The 26,572-nt window shown below is 64.8% G+C and overlaps 2 protein-coding genes across 2 annotated transcripts in view; one reads left to right on the top strand and one right to left on the bottom strand.

The window, feature by feature from the left end:
* Positions 1–19,543, bottom strand: part of SNRNP200 (small nuclear ribonucleoprotein U5 subunit 200) — a 45,515-nt gene extending 25,972 nt beyond the window's left edge. The window contains exons 1-18 of the mRNA XM_054174887.1: positions 19,413–19,543; positions 18,780–18,943; positions 17,285–17,456; positions 16,286–16,478; positions 15,087–15,142; positions 13,504–13,602; positions 13,053–13,205; positions 12,427–12,526; positions 11,591–11,727; positions 10,692–10,775; positions 9,863–10,036; positions 8,547–8,684; positions 7,595–7,750; positions 6,254–6,424; positions 4,451–4,644; positions 3,047–3,170; positions 1,382–1,531; positions 382–492 (exon numbers count right to left, since the gene is read on the bottom strand). Coding sequence (XP_054030862.1) covers positions 382–492; positions 1,382–1,531; positions 3,047–3,170; positions 4,451–4,644; positions 6,254–6,424; positions 7,595–7,750; positions 8,547–8,684; positions 9,863–10,036; positions 10,692–10,775; positions 11,591–11,727; positions 12,427–12,526; positions 13,053–13,205; positions 13,504–13,602; positions 15,087–15,142; positions 16,286–16,478; positions 17,285–17,456; positions 18,780–18,943; positions 19,413–19,457 — 2,421 coding nt within the window. The 5' untranslated portion in view covers positions 19,458–19,543. The remainder of the gene's footprint in view (positions 1–381; positions 493–1,381; positions 1,532–3,046; positions 3,171–4,450; positions 4,645–6,253; positions 6,425–7,594; positions 7,751–8,546; positions 8,685–9,862; positions 10,037–10,691; positions 10,776–11,590; positions 11,728–12,426; positions 12,527–13,052; positions 13,206–13,503; positions 13,603–15,086; positions 15,143–16,285; positions 16,479–17,284; positions 17,457–18,779; positions 18,944–19,412) is intronic.
* A 416-nt stretch (positions 19,544–19,959) lies between these two features.
* On the top strand, positions 19,960–23,774 carry FAM178B (family with sequence similarity 178 member B). Its single transcript, XM_054174905.1, has 13 exons — positions 19,960–20,215; positions 20,605–20,864; positions 21,112–21,173; positions 21,470–21,619; positions 21,700–21,805; positions 21,889–21,961; positions 22,033–22,153; positions 22,223–22,307; positions 22,443–22,619; positions 22,708–22,805; positions 23,116–23,220; positions 23,292–23,544; positions 23,637–23,774. Exons 1-13 carry the CDS (start codon positions 19,960–19,962, stop codon positions 23,772–23,774), a joined length of 1,884 nt encoding a protein of 627 aa, XP_054030880.1.
* The last annotated feature ends 2,798 nt before the right edge of the window (positions 23,775–26,572 follow it).

Raw genomic sequence — 26,572 nt, 5'->3', positions numbered from 1 at the left:
AGGCTCTGCAGGCAGCCAGACCCTGCCTCCCTGCTCAGCTTGGCATCATGAGGTGGCCAACACCCCTCATGGGCACAGCAAAGGGCAGAGGTGCCCACAGCCACCGCCCTCTCCTTCAACCCCAGAGGCTTCTCTTGACCTTGCCCTCTGCCCATCTGTGTTGTGCCCTTCTGTGGGGGCTGTGGGGTCATTTGTTGTCCTCAGGGAGCCCCCAGGGGTGCCCAGCAGCGGGCACAGAGGCCAAGTCTCTCCGAACAGCCTCACAGCCTTCAGGGGTCTCAGCTGAGCCTCCCAGTTTGGGGCCATCAGCAAACTGGCTGAGCAGACCCTGTCTGTCTGTCTGTCTGTCCCCTCCTCAGTGGCACTGATGCAGATGCTCACCTGAATGTGTTTGTCAGCAAAGAGATCCTCCACCAGGGTCCTGTCCACTCGAGTCATGCCGGCGTGGTGGATGGCGAAGCCGTAGGGAAGGAGATCCTTCAGCTCCAGGTTCTGCAGGAGGAACACAACCAGCTGCAGGCTTCCTCCCCAGGCTGAGGAACCGCCCCCCAAGGAGAAAAGAAGCTACTGAAGGTTGTGCTGATCCTACAAGCCAAGAATGTTAGGGTGCTGGGAACTTCCTTGACTGGAAGAGTAGTGAAGGATCAGAACAGCCTGGAGCCAGGAACTGCCCTTGGGGCACAGCAACCCCAAGGCAGGCTCCAGGCTGGAAAGTGCCTGGTGGGGAAAAGGCCCTGGGGGTGCTGGGTGGCAGCAGCTGGAGAGGAGCCAGCAATGCCCAGGTGGCCAAGAAGGGCACCAGCAGCCTGGCCTGGAGTGGGCAGCTGGAGCAGGGCAGGGATGGTGCCCCCAGGCTGGGCACTGGGGAGGCCACAGCTTGAGGGCTGGGCTCAGGGTTGGGCTCCTGACTGCCAGAAGGACTTTGAGGGCTGGAGCAGGGCCAGAGAAGGGCAAGGAAGGTGGGGAAGGGTCTGGAGAAGAGGGCTGGGGAGAAGGAGGCTGAGGGAGCTGGGGAGAAGGAGGCTGAGGGGAGACCTCCTGGCTCTCTGCAGCTCCCTGAGAGGAGGCTGGAGCCAGGTGGGGGTTGGGCTCATGGCCTCAGGTTGCCCCAGGGCAGGGTCAGGTTGGACATTAGGAGAAATTTCTCTCCTGCAGGAGTGGCCAGGGATTGTCCCAGGCTGCCCAGGGAGGTGGTGGAGTCCCCAGCCCTGGAGGTGCTGCAGAACCCTGTGGCCATGGCACCTGGGGCAGTGGTTTGGTGGCCAGGGTGGGGTTGGGCTGATGTTGGACTGGATGAGCTCAGAGAGGATTTCCAACCCCAAGTGTCCTATCAGAGTGGCAACAGCTGTGCCAGAAGAGCCCTGCCTGGGCAGGTAGTTACCTTGCACTGCTCTGCTTCTGTCCTCAGGACCTCAGTGGAGGCTGAGCCCTCTCTGAGGAAGAGGCCCAAGGTGTCTTTCTCCAGACACATGTCCCTGATGGCCCTGGCAGTCTTCCCAGTCTCCTTCCTGGAGTGCACAAACACCAGCACCTGGTGGGCAAGCAGGGAGAGCAATCAGCAGGGCTGCAGCTGCCACAGCTGCTTCCCCCACCCTGCCCCTGCTGCTCAGGGTGGGAGGAGATCTGCAGCGAGCCCAGATGTGCCCTGAAGCACCCCCAGAGCTCCTGATCTGAGAGGGCAGCATCACAAAGGCTTCCTCAAACTGACCTGGCCACTCTGGAGAGGGATGGCCTGCAGACAAAGCCAGCTGCTCCCTCCCTCTGCAGCCATCAACCACCCCCCCAACCCCCACCCCGACCCTCTGCTGCACTGCACCACCACCTCCCAGGGCCTCCCACCACCTCCTCCTCCTCCTCACCACCACCTCCTCCTCCTCCTCCTCCTCACCACCACCTCCTCCTCCTCCTCCTCCTCACCACCACCTCCTCCTCCTCACCACCACCTCCTCCTCCTCACCACCACCTCCTCCTCCTCCTCCTCCTCACCACCTCCTCCTCCTCCTCCTCCTCACCACCTCCTCCTCCTCTTCCTCACCACCACCTCCTCCTCCTCCTCCTCACCACCACCTCCTCCTCCTCCTCCTCACCACCACCTCCTCCTCCTCCTCCTCACCACCTCCTCCTCCTCACCACCACCTCCTCCTCCTCACCACCACCTCCTCCTCCTCACCACCACCTCCTCCTCCTCCTCACCACCACCTCCCCCTCCTCCTCACCACCACCTCCTCCTCCTCCTCCCCACCACCTCCTCCTTCTCACCACCACCTCCTCCTCCTCCTTCTCACCACCACCACCTCCTCCTCCTTCTCACCACCACCTCCTCCTCCTCCTTCTCACCACCACCTCCTCCTCCTCCTTCTCACCACCACCTCCTCCTCCTCCTTCTCACCACCACCTCCTCCTCCTCCTTCTCACCACCTCCTCCTCCTCCTCCTCACCACCACCTCCTCCTCCTCCTCCTCACCACCACCTCCTCCTCCTCCTCCTCACCACCACCTCCTCCTCCTCCTCCTCACCACCACCTCCTCCTCCTCCTCCTCACCACCACCTCCTCCTCCTCCTCCTCCTCACCACCACCTCCTCCTCCTCCTCCTCACCACCACCTCCTCCTCCTCCTCCTCACCACCACCTCCTCCTCCTCCTCCTCACCACCACCTCCTCCTCCTCCTCCTCACCACCACCTCCTCCTCCTCACCACCACCTCCTCCTCCTCACCACCACCTCCTCCTCCTCACCACCACCTCCTCCTCCTCACCACCACCTCCTCCTCCTCACCACCACCTCCTCCTCCTCACCACCACCTCCTCCTCCTCACCACCACCTCCTCCTCCTCACCACCACCTCCTCCTCACCACCACCTCCTCCTCCTCACCACCACCTCCTCCTCCTCACCACCACCTCCTCCTCCTCCTCACCACCACCTCCTCCTCCTCACCACCTCCTCCTCCTCCTCACCACCTCCCAGGGCCTCCCAGCACCACCTGCTCCCCACCATCTCCTCCTCCAGCCTCCCCAGCAGCAGGAAGCAGAAGCTAAGGTGCCAGACCTGGTTCTTGCCAGCATGCTCCATGATCTTCTCATAAACAATCTCATTCATGATCTGGAAGCGTTTGATGGCCTTCTTCTCTGTGATGCCCACATAGGTCTGCTCCAGAGGCACTGGTCTGAAGCTTCAGGGAGAAGAAACAAGGCCAGGAATGAGTCAGGAAGGAAGGAAGATCAACACCAAGGCCTCCTCAAAAGGCAACCAGCTTTTGGGTGCTCCTCAGCTCAAGCCACTGTGGCTTGCTCAGAGGTTTGATGGCTCCAGCCCTGCCCTGCCTGGAGCAAGCAGCAGAGGGCAGGAACCTCCTTTGCTGTCTCCTGCAATGCAGGGAGCAAAAGTGGTGCTTGAGGAGCTGCCACAGCCCTGCTTGTGGCTTCCTTCAAGCAGCCTCTGAGTTTAGAGCCAGGGAATTGCTTGGGTGGGAGAAGGCCTCCAAGACTGAGTCCAACCAGGAAGCCAACACCACCACTGAACCATGTCCCAGCTGGCTTCTCTAAAGCATCTTCCTGTGAGGCTGAAAGAGGAAGCCCAGAACCTGCCTCCAGCTTGTCCTGAGCTGCTCTGCTCCTCACCATGCATCTGCCACTACAGAAAGGCAGCAGAGATCCAGGCTGGGGCAGAGGGGCTGGAAAGTGCCTGGTGGTGAAGGGCCCTGGGGGTGCTGGGTGCCAGCAGCTGGAGAGGAGTCAGCAGTGCCCAGGTGACCAAGAAGGGCACCAGCAGCCTGGCCTGAAGCAGCAATGGTGTGGGCAGCAGGGCAGGGAGTGTGCCCCTGGGCTGGGCACTGGGGAGGCCACAGCTTGAGAGCTGGGGTCAGGGTTGGGCTCCTGACTGCCAGAAGGACTTTGAGGGCTGGAGCAGGACAGGAAAGGTGGGGAAGGGTCTGGAGAAGAGGGCTGGGGAGGAGCAGCTGAGGGAGCTGGGGGGAAGAAGGCTGAGGGGAGACCTTCCACAGCTCCCTGAAAGGAGGCTGGAGCCAGGTGGGGGTTGGGCTCTTGTGCCAAGGAACAAGGGGATAGGATGAGAGGAAATGGCCTCAGGTTGCCCCAGGGGAGGTTTAGGTTGGACAGAAGAAGCTTCACTGGGAGGGTTGTCAAAGCCTGGCCCAGGCTGTGCAGGGAGGTGTTGGAATCCCCATCCCTGGAGGTGTTTCAAAGCCCTGGAGCTGTGGTGCTGAGGGCCATGGTTCAGATCCAGCCTTGGCAGACTCAGGGAATGGTTGGGGTGGATGACCTTGAAGGCCTTCCCCAAGCAGAGAGCCTTTGTGATTCTATCTTGAGAGGAAGCTGAAGGGCTGCTGCCCCTCTGCCCCCCTGACAGCCAAACACTGCGAGAGGAGACAGAAAGCCCTCAGCTCTGACCAGCTCCAAAGCCCCTGAGAGCTCTCCTGCCTTTCCAGGGTACCTGTTATCAAAGTAGAACAAGCCCTTGGCTGGGTCCACTCTGAGGAAGGTGGCCACATCCTCATAGTTGGGCAGGGTGGCACTGAGGCCCACGAGCCTGACGTCCTCCTGCGTCATCTCGATGTTGCGGATGGCTCTGGCCACCAGGGACTCCAGCACAGGGCCTCTGTCATCGTGGAGCAGGTGGATCTCATCCTGGGGAGAGGAGGCAGAGTCAGCCCCACTGCAAACCACCTCCCTGACCCACTGCAGTGCCCTGAGCCATTGCAAACCACCTCCCTGACCCACTGCAGTGCATCGAGAGGAGTGTGGCCAGCAGCGATGTGCCCTGGGGGCCAAGAAGGCCAAGGGGGTCCTGGGGGCATTCAGAGGAGTGTGGCCAGCAGGGCCAGGGAGCTTCTCCTCCCCCTCTGCTCTGCCCTGCTGAGGCCACACCTGGAACATTGCATCCAGCTCTGGGCTCCCCAGCTGAGGAGGGACAGGGAGCTGCTGGAGAGAGGCCAAGGGAGGGCTGCAAGGCTGCTGAAGGGACTGCAGCACTGCCTGGGGAGGAGAGGCTGAGAGCCCTGGGGGTGCTGAGTGTGGAGAGGAGAAGGCTGAGAGGGAGCTGCTCAATGGCTCTCAAGAGCTGAGGGCTGGGGGGCAGGAGGGAGGGGACAGGCTCTGCTCAGCTGCACCCTGGGACAGGCCAAGGGGCAAGGGATGGAAAGTGCAGCACAGGAGGTTGCAGCTCAGCAGGAGGAGGAACTTCTGCCCTGGGAAGCTGCCAGAGGCCTGGAGCAGGCTGCCCAGAGAGGTTGTGGAGTCTCCTTCTGTGGAGCCTTTGCAGCCCTGTCTGGATGTGTTCCTGTGTGCCCTGGGCTGGGTTCTCTGCTCCTGCTCTGGCAGGGGGCTTGGGCTGGGAGCTCTTTGGAGGTCCCTTCCAGCCCCTGAGCTCCTGGGAGCTGTGATCCTGTGCAGTTTCTGTGCTCACTCAGCCCACAGCTCAAACCTCATCATGCTGAACCCAGCACAATGGGGGTGGAAAGGGAGCTCTGGAGCTCACCCAGTCCAACCCCCCCTGCTCCAGCAGGGGCACCCCCAGCAGCTTGCCCAGCAGCACAGTGCCCATGGGGGGTTGGAAGCTCTCCACACCAGGAGACTCCACAACCTCTCTGGGCAGCCTGCTCCAGGCCTCCAGCACCCTCACAACAAACAACTTTCTCCTCCTCTTCAGGTGGAACCTCCTGGGTGCCAGTTTGTGCCCCTTGCCCCTTGCCCTGGCCCTGGGCACCACTCAGCAGAGTCTGGCCCCAGCCTCTTGCCCCCCAGACTCCCTTCAGCTCTTGCTGAGCATTGCTCAGCTCCCCTCTGGGGCTGCTCTTCTGCAGGCTCTCAGCCCCAGGGCTCTCAGCCTTTGCTGCTGCCAGAGCTGCTCCAGGCCCCTCAGCAGCTTCCCAGCCTGCCCTGGACTCTCTCCAGCACTTCCCTGTCCCTCTGCAGCTGGGGAGCCCAGAGCTGGACCCAGGGCTGCAGATTTGGGCAGAGCAGAGGGGCAGGAGAACCTCCCTTGCCCTGCTGCCCACACTCCTCCTCCTTTTCCCCAGGCCACCTCTCCAGGGGCTGAGCTGGGAGCCCAGAGCCAGCCCCCCAGCTGCAGCCTCACTAAGGCAGAGCAGAGCGGGAGCAGAGCCTCCCTTGCCCTGCCGCCGGCCACCCTCCTCTCCAGGCTCAGCAGGCTGAGGGCTCTCAGCTCTTGCTGCTCAGGGGAGGGGAAGCAGCAGGGGCAGCTGGCAGCAGGGCAGCAGGGCCCCGAGGTGCTCACCAGGATGACCAGCCGCACCAGCTGGGTGTAGGTCCGCTCGCCGCCCTTGCGGGTGATGATGTCCCACTTCTCCGGGGTGCAGACGATGATCTGGGTGGCACTGATCTCCTCCTTGCACAGCTGGTGGTCCCCTGTCAGCTCAGCCACGTTGATGCCATAGGTGGCCAGGCGCTGGGAGGAAGCCCAGAGGCGCTCAGGGTGCTAAGGGGGTGGCAGCCCTGCCCCCACCCAGCCCCCAGCCGCGGCCAGGCTCTGCCGGGCACAGGCTCAGAGCCCAGCCCCGGCTCGGCCTGCAGCCACAGATGGGGTTTGGGAAAGACCTTGGAGGTCATCCAGGCCAAGCCTTCTCTGACCCTGCCGAGGCTGGGGTCAAGCTATGGCACTCAGCACCACAGCTCTGGGGCTTTGAAACCAACCTAAACCTCCCCTGGGGCAACCTGAGGCCATTCCCTCTTGTCCTGTCCCTTCTGCCTTGGCACAAGAGCCCAACCCCCACCTGCCTCTCAGGGAGCTGCAGAGAGGGCCAGAAGGTCTCCCCTCAGCCTCCTTCTCCCCAGCTCCCTCAGCTGCTCCTCCCCAGCCCTCTTCTCCAGACCCTTCCCCACCTTCCTTGCCCTTCTCTGGCCCTGCTCCAGCCCTCAAAGTCCTTCTGGCAGTCAGGAGCCCAACCCTGAGCCCAGCCCTCAAGCTGTGGCCTCCCCAGTGCCCAGCCCAGGGGCACACTCCCTGCCCTACTCCTGCTGCCCACTCCAGGCCAGGCTGCTGGTGCCCTTCTTGGCCACCTGGGCACCCCCTGGCTCCTCTCCAGCTGCTGCCACCCAGCACCCCCAGGGCCTTTTCCCCACCAGGCAGTTTCCAGCCTGGAGCCTTCCTGGGGTTGTTGTGCCCCAAGGGCAGGACCCAGCCCTTGGCCCTGCTGAACCTCATCCCATTGGCCTTGGCACATCCACCCAGCCTGGCACAGCTCCCTCTGCAGAGCCTCCACCCCTCCAGCAGCTCAGCTCTGCCACCCAGCTCGGTGCCAGCTGCAGAGTGGCTGAGGGAGCCTCGATCCTCAGATCAGTGATGAAGACATCAAAGAGAACTGCCCCCAGCACTTACCTTGGCGGACACCTCTGGTGACCTGCCACCAACTTTCTGGGCCTGGCCACCAGGCAGTCCTTGAGCCAGCTCACCCTCCACCCACCCAAGCCCACGAGCAGCACAACTTCTCCAGGGGGATGCTCCCCCCTCCGGCAGAACTTCATCCCCCCGGAAGCACACCAGCCCAGGAAGCCACCACCACCACCAAGCTCTGCTGCCCCAGAGCTCCAGCTGAGGGGCTCCCAAAGCTCTCCTTACCTTCCCAAAGCTGCCCACCATCTCCTGCACCAAGGACCTCATGGGTGCAATGTAGATGATCTTGAAGTCATCCACGTTGATGGTGCCATCCATGTTGATGTGCTTCCCGATCTCCCGCAGCATGCACATCAGGGCCACGTTCGTCTTCCCAGCCCCCTGCCAGGCAAACAGCCCCCAGCCCAACCCATCAGCTCTGTGTCTCCTCCAGGGCACAGCTGGCACCCACATTGAGTTGAGAAGCACAGAACAGTGGGGGTTGGAAAAGGCCTCAGAGAAGATCAGCTCCATCCAGCGACCCAACCCCAGCCTGGCCACCAAACCCTGGCCCCAGGTGCTGTGGCCACAGGGTTCTGGAACAGCTCCAGGGCTGGGGACTCCACCACCTCCCTGGGCAGCCTGTGCCAGTCCCTCACCACTCCTGCAGGAGAGAAATGTCTCCCAATGTCCAACCCAAACCTCCCCTGGGGCAGCCTGAGGCCATTTCCTCTCATCTTATCCCCTTGTTCCTTGGCACAAGAGCCCAACCCCCACCTGGCTCCAGCCTCCTCAGGGAGCTGCAGAGAGCCAGAAGGTCTCCCCTCAGCCTCATCCACCTCTGCTCCCTCAGCTGCTCCTCCCCAGCCCTCTTCTCCAGACCCTTCCCCACCTTCCTTGCCCTTCTCTGGCCCTGCTCCAGCCCTCAATGTCCTTCTGGCAGTCAGGAGCCCAACCCTGAGCACAGCCCTCAAGCTGTGGCCAGCCCAGGGGCACCATCCCTGCCCTGCTCCTGCTGCCCACTCCAGGCCTTCTCGGCCACCTGGGCACTGCTGGCTCCTCTCCAGCTGCTGCCACCCAGCACCCCCAGGGCCTTTTGCCCACCAGGCACTTTCCATCCTGGAGCCTTCCTGGGGTTGCTGTGCCCCAGGGGCAGGCCCTGGCTGCACTCCCTGGGGCCAGGCCTGCTGGTGCTCACCGTGGGGGCACAGAGCAGGAGGTTCTCGTCGGACTCCAGGGCCGCGCGGTAGAGCTTGCTCTGGATGCGGTTCAGGGTTTTGAAGCCCTCGAAGCCAGCCTGGGCATACTTGGGCAGCTTCTCCACAGGGACCAGTTGCTGAAGGAGGAACAGATGGAGCTCAGGAACTCTGCTTCAGAGAGCCACTCAATGGTTTGGGTTGAAGGGACCTTCAAAGCCCCTCCAGCCCAACCCCCCTGCAGCCAGCAGGGACATCCCCAACCACAGCGGGATGGGCACAGCCCCAAACAACCTGAGCTGCACTGGTGCCAGCCAGGGGGCAGCTCTCACCTCTCTGGCAGCCTGGGCCCTCAGGGTCAAACATTTCTGCCTTCTCTGCACTCTCAATCTCCCTCTTTGAGTCCAAACCATCTCCCCTTGGCCTGTCACTCCAGACCTTCCTCAAAATCTGTCCCCAGCTCTCTGATCTCCTCTTCCAGCACTGCAAGGCCACCAGGACTCCCTGGATCCTTCTCTTCTCCAGGCTGCACAACCCCAGCTCTCTCAGCCTGGCCTCCCAGCAGAGCCCTTCCAGCCCTGCCAGCATTGCTGTGGCCTCCTCTGGCCCTGTTCCACCAGGTCCCTGTCTGTGCTGAGGGCTCCAGAGCTGTCCCAGCACCACAGGGGGTGCTCAGTAGAGCACAGCAGAGAGGCAGAATCCCCTCCCTGCCCCTGCTGCCCACACTGCTGGGGATCAGCCCAGGCCAGGCCAGGCTGGGCTGGCAGCACTTGGTGCCAGCTCTTGTCCAGCTTTGCACCCCTAGCACCCCCAAAGCCTTCTCCTCAGGGCTGCTCTGCAGCCATTCTCCACCCAGCCTGGGGTTGGACTCAGTGATGTCTGGAGGTCCCTTCCAACCCCTAACATCCTGGGAGCCTGCCATGCTGTGGGGGTGCAAGGTGAAGGCCATGCAGATGCCCAGGTAGAAGATATCACAGAATCACCCAGGCTGGAAAAGACCTCAGGGATCATCAAGTCCAACCTGTTACCTATCCCCTGACACCTCCTGACAGCTAAACCATGGCTCCAAGGGCCACATCCAAGCCTTTTTTGACTCTCCAAGGGTCACCCCCAAACCATAGCCCCAAGCACCACATCCAAACCACCTTTAAACCCCTCCAGGGCTGGGGACTCCACCACCTCCCTGGGCAGCACCTCCCAGTGGCCTGGAATTCCTCTTCCTGGGAAGAACTTTCCCTTCACCTCCAGCCTAAACTTCCCCACCCAACACCCTCAGCACCCCCAGTGCTAAACAAGGAGGACAAAGAGGGTCTCCTACCTCCTCAGAGCCAAAGGGCTTTGGCTTCAGGGCGGGGACGTGGACCTCCTCGTAGCCCTTGCGCTGCCGGCGGAAGGAGCCGTCGGGGAGCTGGCACCGCTTGTTGGCCATGAAGTGACTGCCCTGGGCAAACACCAGATCCTCCAAGTCCAGCACCTGCCGTGGAGCCAGAGCCTGCAGACAGCAAGGGCAAAGCATTAGAAGAGCCTCCTGGTGCTGTTGCATCCTAGGAGCAAAGGAAAAGCAACCACGTGCACCTGGGAAGCGCCTGCCTGCAACGCCCTGGGGGGCTGCTGGCAGAGGGGCACAGAATGGGCTGGGCTGGGCTGGAAGAGAACTTGAAGGTCATCAAGGCCAAGCCTTCACCCAGCACTGCCAGGGCACCACCAAACCACAGCCCTCAGCACCACATCTCCACAGCTCAGAAACCCCCACAGGGATGGGGACTCCACCACTGCCCTGGACAGCCTGGGCCAGGCCTGGACAAGCCTCACAGGGAAGCAATTGTTCCCCATGGCCAAGCTGAGCCTGCCCTGGGGCAAGTTGAGGTCATTTCCTTTTGTCCTGTCCCCTGTTCCTTGGAAGAGAAGCCCAACCCCCACCTGGCTCCAGCCTCCTTTCAGGGAGCTGGAGAGAGCCAGGAGGTCTCCCCTCAGCCTCCCTCTCCCCAGCTCCCTCAGCTGCTCCTCCCCAGCCCTCTCCTCCAGACCCTTCCCCAGCTTCATTGCTCTCCTCCTTGCCATCCTCCTGCCCAGACCACTCCAGTTTTGTTCTGGCACTTATGAAGGCAGCAGAAGGGTTAGGAAGAGAGGACCTCCAAGAGCTTTACCTCTCCTCCTTGGTCCAGGTCCATGGTCTCCAGGTCGGTGTCCATGCGGGACTGCCGGACGCGCTCCCGCCGGGAACGCTCCTCCTGCGGGGGCAGAGGACGGGAGCTGAAGCTCAGAGAAGCCACAGAGCTCCCTCACATCAACACTCCCAGGGGGAGTTCTACCAAAGCAGCTGGAATTTGGGGTTAGTGGCCCCCAAACTACCTCCCACAACACCCAAAGGTCCACCAGAGCTCATCCTGCACCTCAGCGAACCTGCTGAGTGCCATGTCCCGGCCCCAGGTGACCTGGAGGTGCTCAGAGGTGCCCAGGGTGGCACACAGTCCAACCCCAGGTGACCTGGAGGTGCTCAGAGGTGCCCAGGGTGGCACACAGTCCAACCCCAGGTGACCTGGAGGTGCTCAGAGGTGCCCAGGGTGGCACACAGTCCAACCCCAGGTGACCTGGAGGTGCCCAGGGTGGCACACAGTCCAACCCCAGGTGACCTGGAGGTGCTCAGAGGTGCCCAGGGTAGCACACAGTCCAACCCCAGGTGACCTGGAGGTGCTCAGAGTACAGTATTGTGGAGAGCCTCACATCAGTGAGGCCCAGAGGTCCCTGAGGTGGTCACAAACCAGTTTCCACCAGCACAAACATGTGCAAGCTGCAGACCTCAATATCTTCTTGGCAAGGCAGGACCTGAAGTGACTCCAGAGTGAGACCTGCTGGATCCATCCCCCACTGAACTGAGCCTCAGCTGCCCCCCAAGCAGCATTTCCCCCTTTCAAGACCCCAGCTGAGCCACCAAGCTCCTCCCTCAGGAGAAGCAACCAAAACACAGCCCCAAGGGACCCCAGAGGGTGGGCAGGGTGGCCACCAGCCCTGCTCTGGGGCCACAGGAGGTTCCCTGCAGCCTCACCCTGATGAGATCCTCCTTCTCTGTCTCATGCAGCTGGTACAGGAACTTGGAGAGCTCAGGGTCTGCTTCCATCTTCCCCATGATCCTCTCCTTCTCAGCTTCACTCTGAGCACTGGCCAGCAAGGTGCAGTAGAGGACTGAGGAGAGAAAGGGCAGGGTGGGGAGGGGAGGAGGAGGGAGGGGAGGAAAGGGGGAAGGGTTGGGAAGGGAGGGGGAGGGAAAGAAGGGAGAAGGTGCAGGGTTGAACCAAACCCAGGGAGCAGAGATGAAGTGTCACAGAATGCACTGGGTTGGAAGGGACCTTCCCAGGGCATCTTGTCCAACCCCCTGCAGGCAGCAGGGACACCCCCAGCCAGAGCAGGCTGTCCAGGGACACAGCAACTTTGACCTTGGATGTCTTCAGGGATCCTCAACCACCCCCCCTGGGCAGCCTGTCCCAGTGTCTCACCACCCTCATGGTGCAGCACTTCTTCCTGATGTCAAACTCAACCTCCCCTGCTCCAGTTTCAAACCACTGCCCCTGGTCCCATCCCCACAGCCCCTGCTGAACAGTCCCTCCCCAGCTCTCTTGGAGCTCCTCCAGCTACTGGAAGGCTCTCTAAGGTCTCCCTGGAGCCTTCTCTCTCCTCCAGGCTAAACAGCCCCAACTCTCCCAGCCTGTCCTCACAGCAGAGGCTCTGCAGCCCTCTGCTCATCCCTGGGGCCTCCTCTGGACCCTCTCCAGCCCAGGGCTGATGAAGCAGCAGCGCTGGCAGCTAAGAAGCCTCAGGCTGTGCTGGAGCCACCTGAGAGGAGCAGGGGAAGGGCAGAGTGGGCTCCAGGTGGCCCTCACTCACTCATCATGCGGTGCTGGCGCAGGACTTTGATGAAGTCGAAGGTGTTGAAGCCCAGGAGCAGCACCAGCTGGTTCTCACACTCCCGGTCGTCGCTCGCCGTCTGCAGGGAGAGGGGAGGAGGAGAAGGAAGGAGAAGGAAGGTGATCTCCAGGATCACCAACAAGACCCCAACTGGCCTCTCTTCAAGAGATTTCTGTCAGTTCAGGCTTCACCTAACCTGGTCTGCTGGCCACTGACCTTCAAGATCTCTTCAAGATCCCTTCAAGATCACCAACAAAACCCCAGCTGTGCTCTTCTGAGAAGGAAGACTTGGCCTAACCTATTCTGGTGGCCACTGACCTTCAAGCTCTCTTCAAAATCACCAACAAGACCCCAGCTGTGCTCTCCTGAGGAGAATGAAGACTTGGCCTACCCTATCCTGGTGGCCACTGACCTTCAACATCCCCTCAAGATCACCAAGACCCCAGCTGTGCTGTCCTGAGGAGAATGAAGACTTGGCCTACCCTATCCTGGTGGCCACTGACCTTCAATATCTCTTCAAGCTCTCTTCAAGATCACCAAGACCCCAGCTGTGCTGTCCTGAGGAGCATGAAGACTTGGCCTACCCTCTGCTGGTGGCCACTGACCTTGAGGATCTCCAGCACCTCATCTGCCTTCTTCTGGGACACGATGGCGTCGTCGTAGAAGCGGCTGAGCTGCCGCTGCAGCCAGAAGGCGTCGATGTCTCGGGGGTGCAGATCCTTCTTCTTGGAACTCATCAGCTCACCTGAAGCCACCAGCTGAAGGAATCCCCCCCCCCAGATCAAAAGGTTACTGCCCTGCCAGAGGCACTTGGCCCTCCTGGGGTGGAGCAGAAGCCTCTCTCTGGCAGAGGAGCAGCGAGAGGCGAGCGGCGCCGGAGCCCTTTGCTCGGGGCTGGGTTCGGCCGCAGGCGACGATGACCTTGGCAGATCTTTCCCAACCACGGTGGCTCTCTGAGCTTCAAGGCTCCTCCCCAGCCACAAACAGGACCAGCAGGATCCCCAGTGCTCCTCTGTGAGCCCCCAAGCGTGCTGCCCACAGCCCCCAGGCACTCACGTTGGCCGAGAGGGTGCAGCGCACGACGGCTTCGTCCCCTTCCATGTCGTCGTCGGAGGCCTCATCCCGCACCTCGCCGTAGATGTCCTCATCCCCCTCCTGCAGAGCACAGAGAGGGGCTGGCCAGAGGGGCTGGGCCAGCAGCAGAGAGCTTCCCCTCCGGGCAAAGGGAGCTCTCAGCTCCTTCCTGAAGGGCCTGCAGAGCAGCCCTGAGGAGGAGGACCTGGGGGTGCAAAGCCGGACAGGAGGCAGCAGCTCTTTGGGGGGGATGTGGGCAGGGGGCTGGAGGCAGCACCAGCAGTGAGGGGGTGGCACCAAGCTGAGGGCTGGGGGTGGCACCACCACCAGTGTGGGGATGGCACCAAGCTGAGGGCTGGGGAGGGATGGGATCCATCCTGAGGGACCTGGGCAGGATGGAGAGCTGGGGCAGTGCCAGCCTCAGGAGGTTCACCAAAGCCAAGTGCAAAGTCCTGCAGCTGGGTCAGGGCAATGCCAGGCACAAATCCAGGCTGGAGAGCAGCCCTGAGGAGAAGGTCTTGGGGGTGCTGGGGGTACAAAGCACCGAGTGCTGCCTGCCCAGCCCCAGCCCCAGCCTGGCCTGGGCTGATCCCCAGCAGTGTGGGCAGCAGGGGCAGGGAGGGGATTCTGCCCCTCTGCTGTGCTCTGCTTAGACCTCCCCTGCAGTGCTGGGACAGCTCTGGAGCCCTCAGCACAGCACAGACAGGGACCTGGTGGAGAGGGCCAGAGGAGGCCACAGCAATGCTGGCAGGGCTGGAAGGGCTCTGCTGTGTGGCCAGGCTGAGAGAGTTGGGGTTGTGCAGCCTGGAGAGAAGGAGGCTCCAGGGAGACCTTCTGATGGCCTTCCAGGATACTTAGGGGGCTCCAGGAGAGCTGGAGAGGGACTTGAAAGAAAGGCCTGGAGTGACAGGACAAGGGGTGGGTGATGGCTTCAGAGTGGAAGCAGCTGGACTGAGATTGGACATTAGGAGGAAGTTCTTCCCCAGGAGGGTGGTGAGGCTCTGGAGGAGGCTGCCCAGAGGAGCTGTGGAGGCTTCAAACCTGGAGGTGGTCAAGGCCAGGTTGGATTTGGTCTGAAGCAACCTGAGCTGGTGGGAGGAGTTCCTGCCCATGGCAGGGGGTTGGAACTGGGTGAATCTTGAAGGTCCCTTCCACCTCAACCCCTTCCATGCCTCCTGCTCTCTACAGAGAGGTTCTGCTGTGGCTCCCCTGTGGCTCCTTCCTCTCAGCCTCCTCCAAACCACAGCCCCTGGGAGTGTTTCTAGGAAACCAGCAAGGCTGAAGTCCTCCCTTCCTGCCAAGCTGTCAGAGCCTTCCCCAGGAGATCCAAATGCCACCATCTGCTTCCCATCACCCTGCCTGAGGATCAGCCTGGCATTAGCAGGATTAGCCCCAAATCCTCTCCCAGGCAGCAGGCAGAAGCTAAAATAACCCAGGCCCTCCTCCCAGCCTGGGCCCATGGCGTGGAACAGGACCCACAGGGCCCCTGTGGAGGACCTCAGGGAGGGGACAGGAGCCAAGGGGACAGGGCAAAGGCTCTGCTGAGCCCTTCCAGCCTCTCCTACCTCCTCATCAGACTCAAACTGCACATTCACCCCATAGGTCTCATCGATGTTGTCATCTGCAAGGCAGAGCAGAGGTCATCAATCACCACAAAATCTGAGCACCAGGGCCCCAGCCCCAGGAGGGAGCCTCCCCAGCCCCAGGAGGGAGCCTCCCCAGCCCCCCCTGGCCACCCACAGCTCTCTGCACCCAGAAGATGAGGAGAATGTGGTTCAGAACCTCCCCAGTCTCCCTCCAACCTTTCCCAACCTCAGCTACAAGTGAGCCAAAAACCCTTCCCCCAGGCCCGGGCTGGGTGGGCAGCAGGAGGCTGCGGGGAGGGCAGCGAGAGGCTGCTGAGGGCCGGGAGGGCAGTGGGAGGCTGCTGGCTGGGCAGCGGGGGGCAGCAGGGAGGGCAGCGGGGGGCGGCCGGGAGGGCAGCGGGGGGCGGCCGGGAGAGCAGCGGGGGGCGGCCGGGAGAGCAGCGGGGGGCGGCCGGGAGGGCAGCGGGGGGCGGCCGGGAGGGCAGCGGGGGGCTGCTGGATGGGCAGCGGGGGGCGGCCGGGAGGGCAGCGGGGGGCGGCCGGGAGGGCAGCGGGGGGCGGCCGGGAGGGCAGCGGGAGGCTGCTGGATGGGCAGCGGGGGGCGGCCGGGAGGGCAGCGGGGGGCGGCCGGGAGGGCAGCGGGGGGCGGCCGGGAGGGCAGCGGGGGGCGGCCGGGTGGGCGGCGGGGGGCGGCGGGGAGGGCGGCGGGGGGCGGCCGGGAGGGCGGCGGGGGGCGGCCGGGCGGGCGGCGGGGGGGGGCCGGGAGGGCGGCGGGGGGGCGGCCGGGAGGGCGGCGGGAGGCGGCCGGGAGGGCGGCGGGGGGCGGCCGGGAGGGCGGCGGGAGGCGGCCGGGAGGGCGGCGGGGGGCGGCCGGGAGGGCGGCGGGGGGCGGCCGGGAGGGCGGCGGGAGGCTGCTGGGTGGGCAGCGGGGGGCGGCCGGGAGGGCAGCGGGGGGCGGCCGGGATGGCGGCCGGGAGGGCAGCGGGGGGCGGCCGGGAGGGCAGCCGGGAGGGCAGCGGGAGGCGGCCGGGAGGGCAGCGGGGGGCGGCCGGGAGGGCAGCGGGGGGCGGCCGGGAGGGCAGCGGGGGGCGGCCGGGAGGGCAGCGGGGGGCTGCTGGGTGGGCAGCGGGGGGCGGCCGGGTGCCCAGCAGCAGCCCCTGGGAGGCCCCGGCCCGTACCCATGTTCTGGATCTCCTTGTCTCCGCCGTAGTCGGTGATCTTCTTGCCCAGGTTGACCAGCACGTGGTAGCGCGTGTCGTCGGTCTGCCCCAGCAGCAGCTCCACCTCCTTGCGCCGCTCCTTGTCGCGCAGCTTCTCGTTCTTCAGCACGGCCAGCACCTCGTCAGCAGCCCCACACAGGATGTCCCTGGGCTGGGGGGGCACAGGAATTGTCAGGGCTGGAAGGGACCTCAGGGCTCAGCCAGCTCCAAGCCCCCTGCCCTGGGCAGGGACACCTCACACCACAGCAGGTTGCTCACAGCCACCTCCAGCCTGGCTGCAAACACCTCCAGGCAGGAGGCTGCCACCACCTCCCTGGGCAACCTGTGCCAGGCTCTCACCACCCTCATGGGGTACAACTGCTTCCTCACAGCCAATCTCAATCTCCCCACTTCTACTTTTGCTCCATCCCCCCAGCCCTATCCCTCCCTGACACCCTCAAAAGTCCCTCCCCAGCTTTCCTGCAGCCCCCTGCAGACACTGGAAGGCCACCAGAAGGTCTCCTGGGAGCCTTCTCCTCTCCAGCCTACACAGCCCCAACTCCCTCAGTCTGTCCTCACAGCAGAGCAGCTCCAGCCCTCTGCTCCTCCTCCTGGCCCTTCTCTGGACACCTTCCAGCCCCTCCAGAGCCTTCCTGGCACAGAGGCTCCAGAACTGGCCCCAGAGCTCCAGCTGTGGTCTCAGCAGAGTGGAGCAGAGGGGCAGAATCCCCTTCCTGGCCCTGCTGGCCACACTTCTCTTGCTGCAGCCCAGGCTCTGCTTGGCTCTCTGGGCTGCAAGTGCTCCCTGCTGGCTCCTGTTGAGCCTCTCCTGCCCCAGCACCCCCAGGTCCTTTCCTTCAGTGCTGCTCTCCAGCCAGTCCCTGCCCAGCCTGTATCAGTGCTTGGGATATCCCTGCCCCAGCTGCAGGACCTTGCCCTTGGTCCTGTTGAACCCCATGAGGCTGTCCCCACCCTTACCTGGTCGCCAAGAGCTGCCTGGATGAAGCTGAGCAGCACCTCATAGGTCTCCCTGGTCTCCTTGGTCTTGGGTTTGTAGATGATGCCAACCATCTCATCGATGCCCTCTGAGAGCAGGGTGTAACCCTTCATCTTGTTGATGTCATGCCTGTCCTCATCACGCTTCCTCCTCCTGCAGGGAGAGAGCAGAGCACCTGGCTGAGGCCCAGGGGCTTGGCCAGGCTCTTCTAAGGTGGAAAACCCAAGCCAAAAGTGGAGCTGTTTCCATTTCGCACTTCACTTGGAGCACCCTGGTACAGAACCAGCAGCTCAAGGTGGGGGAGGAGAACACCTCTGCACCTTCCAGGCTGGTGGCTTTCAGGCTGCAGCTCCAAACTGGTTTTCACTACAAAACACCCCCCCAAAACCTGCTGAGGTCTCCCCCAGATTGTACCTCCAAAGCAAAGAGAGGAAGGAAAACCTGGGGCAAATGCCTCAGTGTCCAAGTGGAGAGCAGTGAGGAGTGGTGCCCCTCATGGCTGGGACTGGGACCAGTGCTGCTGAACAGCTTTTTGGGGGTGATGTGGGCAGTGGGCTGGAGGCACCACCACCAGTGTGGGGATGGCACCAAGCTGTGTGCTGGGGATGGCACCAAGCTGAGGGATGAGATGCTGGAGGGATGGGATCCATCCTGAGGGACCTGAGCAGGATGGAGAGCTGGGGCAGTGCCAGCCTCAGGAGGTTCACCAAAGCCAAGTGCAAAGTCCTGCAGCTGGGTCAGGGCAATGCCAGGCACAAATCCAGGCTGGAGAGCAGCCCTGAGGAGAAGGCCTTGGGGGTGCTGGGGGTACAAAGCTGGACAGGAGCTGGCACCAAGCGCTGCCAGCCCAGCCCCAGCCTGGCCTGGGCTGATCCCCAGCAGTGTGGGCAGCAGGGGCAGGGAGGGGATTCTGCCTCTCTGCTGTGCCCTGTTGAGACCCCCCCCCCTGCAGTGCTGGGGGAGCTCTGGAGCCCTCAGCACAGACAGGGACCTGGTGGAGAGGGCCAGAGGAGGCCACAGCAATGCTGGCAGGGCTGGAAAGGCTCTGCTGTGTGGCCAGGCTGAGAGAGTTGGGGTTGTGCAGCCTGGAGAAGGCTCCAGGAAAGCTGGAGAGGGACTTTGGACAAAGGCCTGGAATGACAGGACAAAGGATGATGGCTTCGCAGTGCATGAAGCTGGATTGAGATTGGATATTAGGAGGAAATTCTTCCCCATGGGGGTGGTGAGACACTGGCACAGGTTGCCCAGGGAGCCTGCTCATGCCCTCTCCCTGGAGGTGTTCAAGGCCAGGCTGGATGAGGCCTTGAGCAGCCTGGGCTGGTGGGGGGTGTCCCTGCCCATGGCAGGGGGCTGGAGCTGGCTGAGCTTTGAGCTCCCTTCCAGCCCAACCCCTTCCACTGAAAATTAAATCCCTGGAGGGCTTCCCATGATCTCAGGCAGGGCTCTGCAGGCCCTCAGCTCTGGATCCACACTCACTTGGCTCTTCTCTCCTCCTGCATCTGGGGTTTGGTCCTCTGGGCCTTGTCCCCCATGCGGGTCCCCTCCAGCTTGCCCACCAAGGAGAGGACCTCTCCCGTGGGCTCGTCGCGCCGCGTGCGGTCGATCAGCGAGCGGTCGGCTTGCAGCACCAGGTTGGAGTTCTGGCAGGAGAGGAGACCAAAGCTGAGCAGGGTGGGTGAGGAGCTGAGGAGGAGATGACCTCCTCCTGTGGGTCTGGTCAGGACCTCCAAGGGTGTGAGCCCCAGCCCGGGGAAGGAAAGGGATGGGATGTGGATCAGAGAGGGACCAGGGAAGGGGAGAGATGAGCAGTGGAAAGGGAGCTGGGAAGGGGAAGGTACCTGGAAGGAAAAGGGGAAGGGGATGGATGGAGACCAGAGAGAGACTGGGGAAGGGACCAGAGAGGAGCCAGAGAAGTGAACGGATAGGGACCGGAGAAGGAAAGGGATCGTAACTGCAGGGGAACCAGGGAAGGGATGTGGACCGCAGGAGAATCGGGAAAGGGAAGGGATAGAGACCGGAGAAAGAGCGGGGAAGGGAAGGGATAGGGAACGGAGAAGGAGCGGGGAAGGGATAGTGACCAGAGGGAGGCCGGTAGGGGCAAGAACTCACCGCCTTGTACTCATACTGCAGGCTCCGAGCGGTCACGTCCGCCATGGCTCCGCCGGGCTAGAGGCCGCGTTGCCGCCGCCGCTACCGAGCACCGGATCAGGCCGCGGAACGCAACTTCCGGCAAAACCGGAAGAGACTCTGTCCCGCCGTGCGCATGCAACCCGGAAGCACTTCTGGCAGACGCCCTCAGGGCCGGGGGTAACCCCTCCCAGCATGCACCGCGACTTCCCTTCTCAGACTCTCGCTCCCAGCACGCATCGCCCCCGCCAAGAGGCATTTTGATTGGCTAGCAGCGCCCCTCTCGGCTGCTCCCCGCCCCCCGAGCGGTCGCCGGTTGTGATTGGCTCAATCGCGCCGTTGCTCCTCCCCCGCGCACTGCAATTGGCCAGTTGGGCCGTTAGCGGTTGAAGCTTTGAAAGCGGCGGGGCGCCGCTTCCCATTGGTTGTGCCCTGCCTCGGCCCCGCCCACTTCTCACAGCCCCGCCCCTCCCCATGCCGGGCCCGTGGCCGCCGGTTTAGGGTGTGCGCTGCGGGGCCCGATCCCGCCATGGCCCCGTACCGGGCGAGGCTCCGCTGGTTCCAGATGCCCCTCTCCTCAGCCTGCGTCCCCCGCTCGGGGCTCTTCAGCTACAAATTCCAGGACAGCCTCCAGCGCTACCGGCGGCTCCGCGCCGCGAAGCGCCTGCGGGTGGGCTGCGCCATCGCCCCGCCGCCCCCCAGTCTGCTGCAGCCCCCCGGGCCCTCGCCCCCTGCCAGCCCCCCCCGGGCCTCCCGCCGCCCGCGGGGCGCCGCCTGGGTGCAAGGTGAGCTCTGCTCTGCCCTGCGGATGGGGCTGAGGGGAGCTGTGACCTTCCCGTTGGACCCACGGTGCCCCAAGGGGGCCCGGGGACATCCCCCGCCTTGTCCCCAAGGCCCTCCCCGTGCCCCAGGGCACTGCCAGCTGCTCCCTGCGGGGTCCCCGCAGCCCTCCCTGTGTGCCAAGCCATGCCCTGCTCATCCCCACCTGAGCCAGAGGGGCTCTTGGTCGCCCAGAGTTGTCCCCACAGTTCTCACCAGACCATAAGGTGCCCCCTGGGCACCCCCCGCAGCCCTCCCTGGGTCCCGGGCGGGGTCCTGGGCACCCCCACCTCGTCCCCGTGCCCTTTCCCCTGCCCCAAAGCGCTCTGAGGTGGCTCCTGTGCTGCCCCCACAGCCCCCCGGCGCCCCAGGGTCTGCCTCGGCAGCCGCAAGTGGAGGAGCAGAAGGCAGCAGCCTGCTGGCACCGCTCGGCCCCGTGCCAAGGGGCAGGATGTGCCCAGCCGGCGCCCTCGCCCACGCCAGGCAGCGCTGGGCGGTGCCAGGCACATCCCAGTGGTGGCTGCAGGGTCCTCGAGGGGTGGCACCGACCGTGAGCGGAGCAGCACAGCCGGGACAGTGCCACAGCAGGCAGGCAGGAGCCACAGGGGGCACCAGGTGGGCACTGCCAGGGGGTCTGTGTCCCCCCCAGCCAGCGAGGAGGAGGAGGAGGAGGAGGAAGAGCTGATCCCTCTGAGGGACCTGCTGCTGGCAGGGGATGAGCCCCTGAGCCCTGAAGGCCACCAGCAGGTAGGTGGTGCCCACAGGTGGCTGCCTGGGCATCAAGGGGGCACCCTGGGGACAGCCTGGTGCCCGCTGGGTGCTGTGGTGCCCGCTGAAGCGTCTCCATCCCTGTTGTGCCCAGGCTGTGTGCCCCCAGCAGGAGCCTCTTGTCAACAGCCTGGATTCACTGCTCTGGGAGAAGAGGTGAGGCTGGCACCTCCTGGGCATGGGAGCGGGCACAGGGGTGCTGCTGGGCATCGTGTGGTGCCCTCCCCCCCCACCCTAACCACCCACCTGGTGGCAGGGAGCAGAGCCAGGCAGGCACACTGCAGGGCAGCCTGGCATGGGGAGAGGAGGATGATGATAGCAGTGCCAGCAAGTCCCTGGATGAGGACAGCCAGATGCCCGAGGAGCACAGGTACCCCTGCCAGCTGTGCCCGGGCCAGGGTGGTGCCAGCACGGTGCCTGCTGCCCACACGATGCCACTCTGCCCCCCTCAGGGATTTCCTGGCTCACTTCTCCACGCACAGCAGCTCCATGCCCACCCTGCACCCCGGGGAGCCAATCTTCTGTGCCCAGCCTGTGCCGGTGCCCACCCTCGATGCCCGCAGGCTGCAGCCTCAGAGCCCCCTGGAGAGGCTCTTCCTCTGGTGAGTGCCAGGCAGGACGTCCCGGGGTGGCATGAAGGGGGCAGAGCCCCTCTCACCCCCTCTCTGTGTGCCCCCCCCAGGTCATCACCCTCGTGCCAGGCAGCTCTGGTCCACGCTGGAGGCCTCAGGCTGCTCTACCACTCGGTGCCCACCTGCCCGGTGCCAGTCCTGCGCTGGCTCTTCCAGGTATGCCCCTGGCACCGGCTCATAGGATGGCATCCCCTGGCTCCTTGGTGCCAGCCTGGTCACCTCCTGTGTGTTTTTGGCAGCTGCTGACCCTCTGCCCACCACTCCCAAACGCTCTGCAGGCACTCTGCGACCTCTGGCTTGGCACTGAGGGTGGTGAGTGCGGGGTGGGCACCGGGGGTGCCCCCCAAACCTGGTCCCTCCCCTCACCCTCCTCTCACCTGCAGAGCAGCCCTGGTGCCCCACGCTGCAGGAGATCACCCAGGCTGTCTCCCAGCTCGGTGCCAACCTGAGCCCCCTGCTCCACCGGCACCTGCTGCCCCCCGAGCTGTGCCCTGCCAGCACCAGGTGAGCCCTGGCACGGCGGGCAGGAGGGTGCTGCCAACGCCCCCTGCCAACCTCTGCTACTCCTTCCAGGGACCTGGACCCATCCTGCTCCCCTAGACAGGCCGATGCCAACAGCAGCCTGGCCCTGGTGGCACAGCTGGGTGACGTCTGCCAGGTGGGAGGCTGTGCCCAGCTCCGGCTGCGCTGTGCCCTGCTTGTCTCTGCCCTGCTGACCGGGTGGCCACCGGTGCCAGCTGCTGGAGGGGTGCCCCACAGTGGGTTTGGCTGATGTGCCACCTTCCCCCTGCAGTTCCTGGCACTGTGTGTGGTCACCCAGCCCTGCAGCTACAGCGATGGTGCCCGCCTGGCACTCCTCACCCTCTTCTCCTTCCTCGGCCTCGCCCGGGCACTGCGCTGCCAACCCCTGCCCCAGCTGCAGCACCTCCTCCACTGCCTCCTGGAGGGCATCAGGGACTGGCAGGAGCAGGTACCCAGAGCAGGGGAGGGATCATCTTGCCCTGTGCCCACTTTGGACCCGCCCTGCCCATTCCTGCTGCCTCCCTCTCTGCCCCCAGCTGCCTGCCCTGTGCCAGGCCCTGTGCCAGCTCTCGCGGCACCACCACAACCTGGTTGCCTTGGTCCAGCTGCTGCCAGACCTCACGAGCAGGGGCAGGTAAGGCCCTGCCCTCCTCTGTGCCCTCTGTGCCCGTGGCTGGGCTCGGCGCCAGGCGGAGCTGCCAAGCGTCCCGTGCCACCCGCGCCCCTGCGGCGTGCTGGCAGCCTGGTGGGAGCTGGCACGGCCCCAGGGCACGGCGCCAGGGCTGGGCTGTGGCTCTGCCTAATGCCTTCCTTCCAGCTGGTTGCCCAGGCACAAAGCGGGCAGCGGCCGGCCGCGGGCAGCCGCAGGGCGCCGGGGCCAGGCCGGGGCCGGGCGCAGCGGGGGGTGGGCACGTGGGCACCGGCCGGACCCTTCCTCTCCCCAGGGAGCTGCGCCAGCTCTTGAGCCTCCACGCCGTGGCCGGGCTGCTGGGAGAGCCCCCGGGCAGCGTGCCGCCCCCCGGGGCAGGGGCAGAGGTGGGTGCAGCCGGGCGGGGCGGTGCCAGGGCTCCGGTACCCAGCACAGGCTGCGGGCGCCCTGACGCCTGCCTTGTGCCCGCAGCTGCAGCTGCTGTGCCGGCTCCTGGCCTTGGCGCAGCCGGATGCCCTGCGGCGCCTGGAGCCGGCCCAGGACGCCGAGTTGGAGGTGGGTGCCCCCTTTGCCCCCCACTTTGTGGGCACCCTCCAGCGTGCCCGCAGCCCTCCGGGCGAGCCCCTGTGCCCGCTGCTGCCCGCAGGTCTGTTACTTGAGCCGCAGCCTCCTCCTCCTCGCCAGCGCCGTGGTGGGCACCGAGTGCCCGGCAGCCGAGCAGAGGGTGAGTGCCAGACTTTGAGGAGGGCACCCCTGGCGACTGGTGGGGGTGGGGAGGTCCTGCCGTGTCCCTGACCCCCTGCCATGTGCCCACAGGGTGCCCTGCAGCAGCTGTGTGCCCGGCTGGAGCGGCACTTCAGGAGTGGGCGGCGCAGGGGCACCCAGCTCTGCGGTGCCCAGCTGGAGAGCTTGGTCACCCTGCTGTTGGTCAGGTGGCAGGAGATGCTGGCATAGCAGGGGCACTGCCCCCTGGCATGGGTGCCAATGGGTGCCCACAGGTGCCAGTGGGTGCCCCCTACCCAATAAACAGCTACAGCTCTTTCTGTGCCCACGGAGCGTCGGGTGAGTGGCATCGGTGGCTGTTGGCACCTGGCTGGGCTGGGCTGAGCCGGGCTGGGCCAAGCCTGGTTAAGCTGAGTTGAACTGGGCTGAGCTGAGCCTGGTTAGGCCAGGCCGAACTGGGCTGAGCTGAGCCTGGTTGAGTCAAACTGAGCCAGAAGTGATGGAATCAGACTGAGCTGAACCAGGTTGAGCCATGCCTGGCTAAGCTGAGCTTGCTTGAGCCAAGCTGAACTGGGATGAGCTGAGCCAAACTGAGCTGAAGCAGGGCAAGCCGAACTGGGTTAAACATAACTTGGTTGTGAGCCAAGATGAACTGGGTTAAAATGAGCCTGGTTGAGCAGAGCTGAACTGGGCTAGACTGAGCCAGGTTAAGCTAAGCCAAACCAGGCTGAGCTGAACCAGGCCAAGCTGAGCCAAACTAGGCTGGGCTGAGCCAGGCTGAGCTGGGCTGAACCTAACCAGGCTAAGCTGAGCCAAACTAGGCTGGGCTGAGCCAGGCTGAGCTGGGCTGAACCTAACCAGGCCAAGCTGAGCCAAACTAGGCTGGGCTGAGCCAGGCTGAGCTGGGCTGAACCTAACCAGGCCAAGCTGAGCCAAACTAGGCTGGGCTGAGCCAGGCTGAGCTGGGCTGAACCTAACCAGGCCAAGCTGAGCCAAACTAGGCTGGGCTGAGCCAGGCTGAGCTGGGCTGAACCAAACCAGGCCGAGCTGAGCCCAACTAGGCTGGGCTGAGCCAGGCTGAGCTGGCTGAACCAAACCAGGCCAAACTGAACCAGGTTAAGCTGAACCAAACCAGGCCGAGCCGAGCTAGGTTAAGCCGAGCCGAGGCAAACCGGAACCAGCCGGGCCGGGCCGAGCCGGCTGAAGCCGATCCCACCCGAGCCGAGCCGATCCCATCCCGATCCCCCCCCGCCCCCGAGCCCCCTCCCCGGGGCGGCCGTGACGTCACGGGCGGGGCGGGGCCGCACGGGGCCGCGCCGCGCGCTCCCTCCCGCCGCCGCCTCCCGCCGCCCCGGCCCGGCCGCCGCCGCCGCGCCCCGAGGTGAGTACCGGAGCAAACCCCCCCCGCTCCCGCCTCCCGCTCCGCTCCACCGCCGCCTCCCGGCCCCCGCCCCGCCGGGCCCGCCCCGGTCCCGTCCCGTTCCCCCCTCCCGCCCCGCCCCGGTATTGTTGTGGCGGAGCGGCGGGGGCGGGGGAGGAGGAGGAGGCTTTTGTTCCTCCCGGTACCGGGGATCGTGTGTCCCCCCCCTCCCCGGGCTGCTGGGGGGGCTGGGCAGCCCCCCGGGAACGGGGAAGCCCCCAACCCCCCCCCCCCCCCGCCGCCAAGTCGCGATCCGTCGGTGCACCGGGACCCCCCCCCAGCCTCCCCGTGTCGGGCACCGCCGTGGGCACCCCGCTCCGGGATGGCACCGCCGTGGGGGGACCTCCGGGATGGCATCGTCTTGAGACCCCTCCCCCCACAACCCCCAGGGTGGCACCAGCGTGGGGTCCCCCCAGGACTGGCGCGGCCGTGGCACCCCAGTGCCCCCCCCCCCGTGGGACAGCCGCAGGCTGCCAGCACCCAAACTGGGGACCCTGGGGACCCTATCCTGCCCCTGGCACCCTGCTGGTGACCTCGTGGCACCCCAGCAGTGCTTTTGTCCCCAGGGCTGTGCCCGTGGCACCCCAGCCGTGCCCATGGCACCCCAGCTGAGTCTGTGGCACCCTGCCCACGGCACCCTCACCATGCCTGTGGCACCCTGCCCATGCCCACAGCTCCCAGCTGTGCCCGTGGCACCCTGGCCACAACCTTTGCACCCTGCCCATGCCCATTGCACCCTGACCATGCCCATGGCACCTTGGTCATGCCCATGACATTCTGGGCATGCCTGTAGCAGCCAGCCTGTGCCTGTGCCACCCTCACCATGCCTGCTGCACCTCGATGGTGCCTGTGGCACCTTGGCCATGCCCCTGGCACCTCTGCCATGCCTGTTGCACCCTGGTTCTACCCATGGCACCCCACTTGTGCTTGTGGCACCCTGACTGTGCCCATAGCTCCTGGCCATGCCCATGGCACTCTGGTTGTGCCCATGGTATCTCAGCCATGCCTGTTGCACCCTGGCCAGGCCCCTGGCACCTTGGCCATACCTGTGGCACCTCAGCTATACCTGTTGCACCCTGGCCGTGCCCCTGGCACCCTGGCCGTGCCCCTGGCACCTCAGCCATGCCTGTTGCACTCTGGCTGTGCCCCTGGCACCCTGGCCATGCCCATGGCACCTCAGCCATGCCTGTTGCACCCTGGCCGTGCCCCTGGCACCTCAGCCATGCCTGTTGCACCCTGGCCGTGCCCCTGGCACCCTGGCCATGCCCCTGGCACCTCAGCCATGCCTGTTGCACCCTGGCCGTGCCCCTGGCACCCTGGCCATGCCCCTGGCACCTCAGCCATGCCTGTTGCACTCTGGCTGTGCCCCTGGCACCTCAGCCATGCCTGCTGCACCCTGGCCGTGCCCCTGGCACCCTGGCCATGCCCCTGGCACCTCAGCCATGCCTGCTGCACCCTGGCCGTGCCCCTGGCACCCTGGCCGTGCCCCTGGCACCCTGGCCATGCCCCTGGCACCTCAGCTATACCTGTTGCACCCTGGCCGTGCCCCTGGCACCCTGGCCGTGCCCCTGGCACCTCAGCCATGCCTGTTGCACTCTGGCTGTGCCCC

The sequence above is a fragment of the Dryobates pubescens genome, chromosome 31 (assembly GCF_014839835.1).
Source record: "Dryobates pubescens isolate bDryPub1 chromosome 31, bDryPub1.pri, whole genome shotgun sequence".
NCBI lineage: Eukaryota > Metazoa > Chordata > Aves > Piciformes > Picidae > Dryobates > Dryobates pubescens.
Note: the sequence above shows the minus strand (reverse complement) of the source record. Positions and strands in the feature narration are given on the sequence as shown.